We start from the raw sequence: 10,146 nt of genomic DNA, 5'->3' as shown, positions 1-10,146 counted from the left end.
TGGCCGGCGCGGGCCCGGAAGGCGAAACCGTCACTTCCGCAGCATCCGCCATCTTGTTCGCAGTTGGCGGAGGCAGCGCCCGGCTCGGCAGCCCGCGTTGTGGTGTGGCGCGGCCGCCCGTCCGCCTTGCAGGCCGCGTGCCGCCGCCCCTCCCCGGCGCCCCGAGCCGCCATGGCCAACAACAGCCCCGCTGTCGGCGCCGGTAACTGCCAGGGGCAGCAGGCGGCCCAGCACCAGGCCGGCTGCGTGCCGCCGGCCCAGCAGCAGCTGCAGAGCGGAGCCCCCAAGCCGGCGGCCTCAGGCAAGCAGGGCAACGTGCTGCCGCTCTGGGGGAACGAGAAGACCATGAACCTCAACCCCATGATACTCACCAACATCCTCTCGTCGCCCTACTTCAAGGTGCAGCTCTACGAGCTGAAGACGTACCATGAGGTGGTGGACGAGATCTACTTCAAGGTGAGCCCGTGGGCCGCGCCCTGGGCGCCAGGGACTTCTCGGGGCCGTTCTGGCACCTGCCTCGAGCCTCTCCGCGGCTATCCCCCCCTTTTTGAAGGGGGGAGGCTTTCGTTGCGGCCTGCAGATTCTCTCTGAGTACTGGACCCTACCGTTTATCCTGTGGTAAGGGATAGGAGGAACTGCTTTTTTTCTTGCTTGATCCGGGGAGTTTAAGGTGCTGTGTGCTGTCTCTGATGAAGTAGAAGTGTTTCATGTATGATTTAGACCTGTGGAGTTTCAAGTGAGTTCTGAAGTGGGCAGTCTGAGTCAGGGCAGTGGGGATGAAATGGCCGTCTAAGGTCTGCTGCTCTCTTAGCCGGAGAGAGTGGGGAGGGGACCGATCTGCATCACATTTCTAGAGATAAACAGCCCTTGCTAGCTCGGAGTTGCTAGCACGCTATATTGCTGTTGTGTGAAAGGTGCGATGGTGACAATAGGTGGTTTCAACAGGAGTTTGCATGTGGCCTTCTTCCTCAGTTAGTGGTTAAGGAACCCCTCGGTCAAAAACTAGTTCAGTGTAGTGCTGCTCTTGGCATTAGGTTGGATGTGCTGGGAAGGTAACTTAAAATATCAGTGCACCCATGTCTCAGTTCTTGTTTTGTTAGCAGGATTGAATCAGTTTTGCAGCGAGGCTTCCATCAAGCCAGTCTCCCAGGTAGAGGTATGCATAATTAATGCTCATCAGTACAGCTGCATTCTTTGTTCTGATAATGTGAGCAAAACTTAGATGATTTGGGCTGCTGTCTTCAGTCAGCAGGTTGGAGGTTATTTATATAGTTTTTTGAGGTGGGTTGATTCTGTCAATGCTGTTTTATCACTGAGTAGATTTCAGTATACTTCAAAAAAAAAAAAAAAAGTGGCCTCTTCAACTAATTTAACCAGGGCAAGTTAAGTCACTTAAAGTGCACTATTATTATGAAAAACAACTCTGCAGAAGCATTTTGAGATTTTGGGCATTAGTTTACTTACAAAATAATACTATTTTTTCTATAAATGACAGCCCTTGTCTGCTTTCAGTCTGTCGTTCAGAATGGACTACTTAATTCTCCTAATCCTTACAGTTACATAATTTTGGGTAAAACTTCTGTTCAGTTAACATACCACTTGCTGTATATGAGGCAGAAATAATCACTTCTGAGAACGGTACTGTGAATGCTCAAGAAGTTGTAGGACCAGTCGTGTTCTATCTGATTATCAGAATGCAATCAGAAGCAAGGCTTATTTTTGCCAATGAAGCCAAGAGGTGAACATCTGATAAAAAAAGCATATTTGCAGAAAACTTGAGTGAACAGTTTTACATGGACACTTTCAGATTTAGTCAGAAATATTTGACAAGATTTATTTTATTTTATTGGTAGAGCTCAACTACAATCATTGAAATAGTTTTGTCTGCTTGTCTTAAGTGTTTAATTTTGTAAATAGTTTAATCTTAAATTTGAGAAAAGCTTTGACTAATCCTATGTAAATAAATATTATTTAGTGAATTTGTCAGTTATTTTGGCTAGAAACTGCAATTTAAAGAGAGAACTCAGACACTCATGTATAACAGATGTAAAGGAGAAGATGGCATGATGGTTAAGACACTTTGTTGGTATTCAGAAGATTTTAATTCTGTTTCTGTTTTAAGATTCCTCAATAATGTTGAACAATTGCTGATCATATTTTTTTTTCTGTTAATGAACATAGTATCCACCACAGTAGTTGTATTTTCAGAAGAACTTGTCTTTGTTTTGGGTACCAAAATATATGGCTTGTTTTAAAAATTTCAGGATGTTGGGGCTGGAGTCTCAGGAAAAATGGCCTCAAGTCACACAGGCTACCAATAGGGACCATCAGTGAAAATCTAGATTCTGAATGGATGTGTTGGTCTCATGTTTATCTGTTTCAGTTCTGTATCTGCAAAGTGGGTGACTTCCTCTTCCTCTATCGTTCATCTTACAACCTTGTGCATGTGCTCAACTTCATTTATTCTGAATGCTTCCAACAAGTTAAGCACATGCAACAATCTTTGCAAGATTAAGACTTTAAACTATAAGATTTTTGAAATGAGTATTGTCTTCTGTTGTGTGTTTTTTTGTTTTTAATCTGGCAAAAACAGCTTGTTCATTCTGATTGTGGCCAATAAACATAACTGTAATTTGAAGACTACCATGGTGATAAAGTGTCATACTTAATCTTTTAACTGAAAAGTACATGTCCTGTGTGAGGAAAAAACATAAACAGATGGATGTGCAGTGTTATTTACATCATATTTCTGAACTTCTCATGTGATGCTAATAGTATGGGAGGACATACTGGAATTCTGAATTCCATAGTATTGGTATCTGTCATCTTCCCATTATGGTAAGATAGCAACAGTTTTTTGTTTTTGTTTTTTTTTTTTTTTTTAAAAAAGGTAGCTACTTCAAATGTCAGTAAGTCTCTGATTTCATGTGATTGTGTATGTAATTAGTTTTGTGTCATATACTGTTAAATAATTTTATTTTCTAAGCTACAGTGCAGCTTGGTTACAAGCTCTTACTTATCCTCAATCCAGTATAACACCATTGTATTTTTATCTTGTTTTTAATTATTTTTTAAAGCTTTTTTCTCCTTTTTTTCTTTTTTAGTGGGAAATATACTTGTCCATTAATGTAGATGTTTCTTCCCTGAATTTCACTATTTTTCTGTAGCTTGGGCAGTTTTATGGTTTTTAACTTGCTTAAGAACTTATTGTCAAATATAAGGAATGAAACTGGTTAGCTATGTACTTGCACTCATCTCTAAGTGTCTAAGTGCATCTGAAAGGAAGATTTGAATTCAGCACTCCTAGTACTTAGGAGACCAATTTATCTCAGAGCATCGTTGCAGTCTACAAGAAAAAACACTGGCTTTTTAGATTATTATATTTTATAGATGTCTTTTGTCCTAAATTTAGGTAATACTCAAATCTCTTGCTAATCTCACTTCATAAATGAGATTTATGAATATGAAACTGTAGTCATATAAATATAGGTAATTGTACAGTCACCACTGAAAAAAATAATAAGTTTTAGTCATAAAATATTTAAACTTAGAGTGTATAACAAGTATAGTTGATTGCTTTGGCTGTTTTCTTTTTAAGTTTTACCTGTGATTTTGTTTATCTTTTTTTTTTAATGCCATGGGAAAAAAAGCCAAATGCTCTACTTTATTGACAAAGCAGACCTGTGCTTGAATTTGGTAGGAAAAGACAAGCTGTTTAAGATTAATGTAGGAAATCTGTTGTTTGAATTTGTTTTATTTAGGCAGTTAAACTTTATGGAGGTTATAATTGTCATTGTGTTTTCTTTTTTGTTCCTTCTTTCCTTCTTCATTAACCCCACCCACCCCTGTTTAGGTTACACATGTTGAACCATGGGAAAAGGGGAGTAGAAAAACAGCAGGCCAGACAGGGATGTGCGGAGGGGTAAGTAGAAGTACGTGCCTTCTTAAATTTTTCTGTGTCTGGTAAATAAATACCCCAAGCATAGCTAAAATTTGTTTTTATGTTGTCTCAGTCCCTAGCTAAAAAAGTATTTATTATGAAGAATTGATATATTCCCCTTGCTTTCAGAGGATCTGAAGCTGTGGAGGCTACTGTGTAGTGGTACTTTTTCACATAGTTCTGTCTGTAGATTTAGGTTTTATCCTGTGTTAGTGCTTATGTTCTCTTGTGGATTCGGGATAAGGTCTTTGCAAATTCCTATGTTGTCATCTAACTTTTCTTCTGTTTAAAGGTACGTGGTGTTGGAACTGGAGGAATTGTATCTACTGCCTTTTGTCTGCTCTACAAATTATTTACACTGAAACTTACCCGTAAGCAAGTGATGGGCCTTATAACTCATACAGACTCTCCGTACATTAGGGCTCTTGGATTTATGTATATTAGGTAAGTATCAATATAATCAGCTGATGACTAGCTTAACATACAGAAAACCGTATTAAGATTCTGCATTCTTTTTGTACTTCAAGGTATACACAACCACCTACAGATCTATGGGACTGGTTTGAATCCTTTCTTGATGATGAAGAGGTATGTCCGCGAGGGTAATAATTTGTTTTCTTTTGTTTCTTTTCATGTTACTACTTTAGGTTTAAACATTGTCTGATAAGCTTTGTTATAGTTTGAATGTTACAGTGTTGTATTCTTCTAATTTCATGAATTAGTGTCAGAAGCAGGCTTGAGCTAGGACCTGGTTTCTTCTCGGATTTCAAAGATTTAACAGTCTTTTCCATTGCTTAGTATGTTATTGTGTCAATTGTTAGAAGGTCATGTGAAACAAGTTTATGAAATCAGGATGCAGACAGCAGGCTGTATGCTATCTATGCATTTTTAGGTTAGAAAAGTTATTTTTAAACAAGGTATAGTAAGTGTCCTTACAGTGTTACATTTGTGTTTGCATTTATTACAGGGGGCAGTGGGAATTGGTGCTTACATAGAACAGTGGGAAGAATGTGGTAGAAACCAACATTCATCTTTCAGAATATTACCAAAAATCTCTCTGTTGTTATTCATGTGCTAGCATTACTAAAGACTAAATTTCTTCTGAGGGAAAGCAAGCAGCTTAATTACTGCATAAGATAGTGCTGTTTTTACTAGCCTTAATGTCTTTGCTAATGGGGCAATAAAAAGCAATGGGAGTTGCTAACTTTGGAAATTCAGTAAAGAAGCATTATTATGCAGTACAATAGGAAAATAAACTTTAAAAAAGGGTTGATAATCCTTTTGTACCATAGCCCTGATTTACTGACTGGAGAAATGGAGTAGGATCATGTGGATGAGGTTTCTAGCTATATGAAATTGAGTATAGAGTCTGCTACATACTGTTGCAATTTGTATTTATTGAGTGAGTTTTAAATTGTGTATTAGATTTAAGACTGGAACAGGAAAGATCACTTTCCTGCTTCATTGCGGTAGGAGACATCTAATTCTAGAAACAGCAAATGTCATAGTTGCAAATGACCAAAATACTTGTATTAAAAAATGTTAATTATACCCGTATCTGACTACAATACAGTGTATTTATTTTAAACAGCTGCTTTCATGCTAAGTATCAAAAACACTGTGCAAAGGAGACAGTTGTTATTCCAGGTAAACCTGTGTTATTGTACATTTGTAATAAAAATCAAAACATAAATTTAAGTCTTGATTGCATAGCTGTGATATCCTCCTTCTCCCCCAGGTGGTGCTGTTACATATTAACTCTTCTCCAAAATGCTGCATTATAACTTTTGGGGAAAATTGGGGTGGATTCATTTTTCAGGGCCCCACAAACCTCTTTCACAGGATAATAAAGTGATTAAGAATGCTATTTGTGTGCAGGTCTTAACTGGTTCATTATTCAAAGTGCAGTTTTTAGTTTATACATTTCAGTTCTTGCTCTAATATTGGTTATCAGCATATATTTGTGTTTGTTGTTGTTTAAAACATCCCTATATATTTTTGGAATTATTGTTGATCTTCCCCAGCTGCTTTCCGTAGCGTTTTTGTTATGTAGGGAAAAAGTGCTTGGGGCTGTTTTTCTAACAGTTTCTTGACAGTCCTGGTCAAAGTCATAAGATGAAGCAAATACATATAAGAATTATTTCAACCTACAGTGTTTTTTTTTTCCTCCAGTTCATAAATCTTAATATGTGGAAGCAGTTCACCTTTGTCATGCTGCTGTGAAAAGGAAAAAGTTACCAGGATACAGAGTTACTTTTCAAAATGCTTCTTATGTTTATTTTGTTTAACTGTACGTACTCTCCAGGTGCTACGTTTAACTCATTTTTTTCTTCTTTAGATCTCTGCAGCGATTATATTTGGAAATACTGTATATCTGAACACTTAAATGTGTGTGAGTGCAAGCAGTTTTACATTTAGATTTTCTCTTCCTGTTTAGATAACAAATCTCACTTTCCTTGTGTGCTTGCACTATAGGTTTGGGACTGACAATAGCTGACTAACATGTCCTGAGCTGTGAGAGGGCATAGCAAGAAGGCCTTCATGCGGTAATGACCCTTTTCAGAGACAATGGTCATCATGGATTATGCGTTTCCAATTATTTGTTCATTTATTTATTTTTTTACATATTTCTAAATTAGAAACCTCACTGCTTCATGGCAGTTGGTTTGCTATTGCTTCCAATTTTGTTAGGATGCCATTTTGTACTACAAATTTTTCTATGATCATTTTTAGATAGGCAATTATGTAGTTCTTAAATGATTTAGGCCACAGGGTTGGGTATGATGGTACACAGTTGTGCATCCACAAAATGAAGTATTACATGTAGTTTAAGAGAGGACTTCTCAACTTTGTGGCATTTAAATAAGTACAAAATCATACCATATAACCAGACTGTGTAAGGGGATTTCACGTTAATCTCTTCATTGACAGTCCCTTACCATCCAGATGGCTGCAGGATTAGTATGTGCCTGCATGCATATATATTAAGCTCCACTCCCTATCTGTAATGTATATTGCCAAATCCAAAGGGCGTAGAATTTGAATTTTTCTAAGGAAATGTATTAGAATATGAGACAAGTAAACTTTCATAATCATGAGACTTCAAGAGGGCAGTAATATAGCAGCATTATTTCTGAAAACCAGTAAAGAACGTTTTTGACCGTCAGGATATTTTTTGTTTGTATTTTGTAGGACCTGGATGTGAAGGCAGGTGGGGGTTGTGTTATGACCATCGGGGAGATGCTTCGTTCCTTCCTCACTAAGCTTGAATGGTTTTCAACGTTGTTTCCAAGAATTCCTGTGCCAGTCCAGAAAACTATTGACCAGCAAATCAAAAGCAGACCTAGGAAAATCAAGAAAGATGGCAAGGAGGGAATGGAAGAAATAGATCGGCATGTAGAACGTAGACGTTCAAGGTTATATACGTATTATTTTGAATATTAATGTTGAAAGTTCGATGTTGAACTTAGTAATATCATGTTCTCCTTTTACTGGGATAGGTTTTGAGGCAACAAGCAAAACAGTTTATAGATGCTAATGGTTAAAATGATCAGATGATAATGTAATATTTACAGGATGTTTGGTATTTAAGATTTAAGTATAGGCTGTGTTTGTAAATTATAAATTGGAAAATAAATAGGGTCACTTTACTTAGAAGTGTGTTTTAATTTGAATATCCTGTGTTTTTAAAAGGTCTCCGAGACGATCGATCAGCCCCAGGAGGTCTCCCAGAAGATCCAGAAGCCGAAGTCATCATCGGGAAGGCCATGGATCATCTAGTTTTGATAGAGAACTAGAAAGAGAAAGAGAGCGGCAAAGATTGGAGCGTGAAGCTAAGGAGAGGGAGAAAGAAAGGCGGCGATCTCGAAGTACTGATCGTACAGTAGAACGGAGGCGAAGCAGGAGCAGGGAAAGGCACAGAAGCCGCAGTCGAAGTCGTGACAGGAAAGGAGATCGGAGAGACAGGGATAGGGAGCGAGAGAAAGAAAATGAACGAAGCAGGAAAAAAGATAGAGATTATGATAGGGAAAGAGGAAGTGAGAGGGAAAAAGATAGTGATCGATCTAGAGAAAGGTCAAAAGAAAGGAAAAGTAAGGGTGATGTAGAAGAGAGAAGACACAAAGATGACAAGGATGACAAAAAACACCGTGATGACAAGAGGGATTCCAAAAAAGAGAGAAAACATAGTAGAAGTCGAAGCAGGGAAAGAAAGCATAGGAGTAGGAGCCGAAGTAAGAATACAGGTAAGCACAGCAGAAGCAGGAGCAAAGAGAAATCAAGTAAACATAAAAACGAAAGTAAAGAGAAATCAAATAAACGAAGTAGAAGCAGAAGCAGAGGAAGAACAGATAGTGTTGAGAAGTCTAGGAAACGAGACCACAGTCCCAGCAAAGAAAGATCTAGAAAGCGTAGTAGAAGCAAAGAACGTTCCCACAAACATGATCACAGTGATAGCAAGGACCATTCGGACAAACACGATCGTCGAAGGAGCCAAAGTACAGAACAAGAGAGCCAAGAAAAGCAACATAAAAACAAAGATGAAACTGTGTGAACTCTTTCAGAAGTGGATCACATTGAATCCTATAAATGTTTGATTAAATCCTGCTTATTTTTTCTTAAAGTTGAGATTGTGCAGTAGTTGATGAGCACTCTTCTCCAACCTCCCTCTAGGCTGCAGATTGTCATTTCTGATTTTGGGTAGGGAAGTGCCTTTGTTAAACCCATTCAATGCATTGACGGTTTCAAACCATTTGTTTAGTTTAATTCATAATGCAGAGATTCTTCTTGAATTTTTATTGTTCAAATGTTTCTGAAATGTACAGTCTGTACATATGTCCTGAAAATGTTTTAATTCCTTTGGCATGGTTGCCATGTTGGTTAAATTTGTATGAGGCAATAAACTGCCACTAATTCTACTTTCATTTTGTAGATGTGGAATTATGGTTTATATCCTGAAGTTAGCATGGCTGTGCTTTGCATAATAGTATGGCTTTTTTAGGGATGGATCTTGAATGTGTATTATAGCTGAGATATTTATGTGCATACAATGTACATTGAGGGCTGCAGATTTAGAACTAACATTTATGTCCACTGTACCTGTTGTTCTCAAAATCTTTTAAAATGTATTATGTTGTTGATCACCACTGGTGTTAAATTGAGAGAGGGCTTTCAAGGATATAGTGGTTTTGATGCAAAGATTTAGATTATGTTGAGCCTTGTTTAGCAATTCTTTAGAAAGGCAACCTCAAAGGGAGACTGTTAAGGTTGATGGATGAGTACCGTAGCCATCTGTGCATTTTATTTGTTTGAAAACATCCATGTAAGCTTCCATTTTTTTTAAACAATTTATCTATTTGTGGTCTTTTAATGTTTTTAATCAGCAGCTACACTGTCATTTATGATAATCCTGGGCTAATAAAGGCATTTAAGATCAGACGAGGGAGGTAGGAAGAAGAAAATCGTTACAAAAATTTTCAGTTTCAAGCTTCCAAAGCATTTTTATAAGTGTAAACATTTAAAATAAGAATTACCTGATAGTGTCCTTTTTTAAGTCATATTTTCTACAAATAGTAAGGATTGCAGTTTGTGCTGAACATTTCATCTCTGGCAGAATTTTTTTTTTTAAACAGGTTGTTAGAAGCAAAAACCAAAATGCATTATACAAAAATCATATCATTAAAGTCCAACTCTATTTGATAGATTATTCTGATGACTTGTATACTAAGTGAGGAGAACCATCTGGAATAAACTCTCAATTAATTCCTTTGTATTGAGTGTCAGCTTTTCCCTGCATGTTCATTGCCAGTTGAAGAATGTTTGGGCTCCTCCATGTTTCATTTCAAAATGAAATGATGGTTCATATAAATCAGGACTTTTGTGTAATAGGTACCATATAAAGAAGATAAAACTGACAAATGGAATAGCCCAGAAAATATGAAGAGCTTAAGTATGACTCATTCATGGTCATGAAGAGGCGTGAAGATGGAAATAAATTTTTGCTTCTGTGTGATGCAGGTCATCTAGGTATGATATTTAAATGTTAGGGTTTTTTTTATAGCATTGTCCTCTGAGTATTCATTTCCTCAGTATATGTCATAAATCTAAAGGACTACTGTAGTAAAACAGCTCTCAAGTTTTCACTGATCTTCCAGGAAGAAAAAAAACAGTAAACAGTGTTTCATATTTCTAAAATATATCACAATATA

General features: G+C 37.5%; 1 protein-coding gene across 1 annotated transcript; it reads left to right on the top strand.

Moving 5' to 3' along the window:
- Nucleotides 1–21: 21 nt before the first annotated feature.
- On the top strand, nt 22–9,710 carry PRPF38B (pre-mRNA processing factor 38B). Its single transcript, XM_026118820.2, has 6 exons — nt 22–456; nt 3,854–3,922; nt 4,233–4,384; nt 4,468–4,528; nt 7,133–7,356; nt 7,634–9,710. The coding sequence occupies exons 1-6, from the start codon at nt 172–174 to the stop codon at nt 8,490–8,492; spliced, it is 1,650 nt and encodes a 549-aa protein (XP_025974605.1). The 5' UTR covers nt 22–171; the 3' UTR covers nt 8,493–9,710.
- Nucleotides 9,711–10,146: the final 436 nt, after the last annotated feature.

Source organism: Dromaius novaehollandiae, chromosome 8 (assembly GCF_036370855.1).
Source record: "Dromaius novaehollandiae isolate bDroNov1 chromosome 8, bDroNov1.hap1, whole genome shotgun sequence".
Taxonomy (NCBI): Eukaryota; Metazoa; Chordata; class Aves; order Casuariiformes; family Dromaiidae; genus Dromaius; species Dromaius novaehollandiae.
The sequence above is the reverse complement of the archived record's forward strand: the minus strand, read 5'-3'. Positions and strand labels throughout refer to the sequence as shown.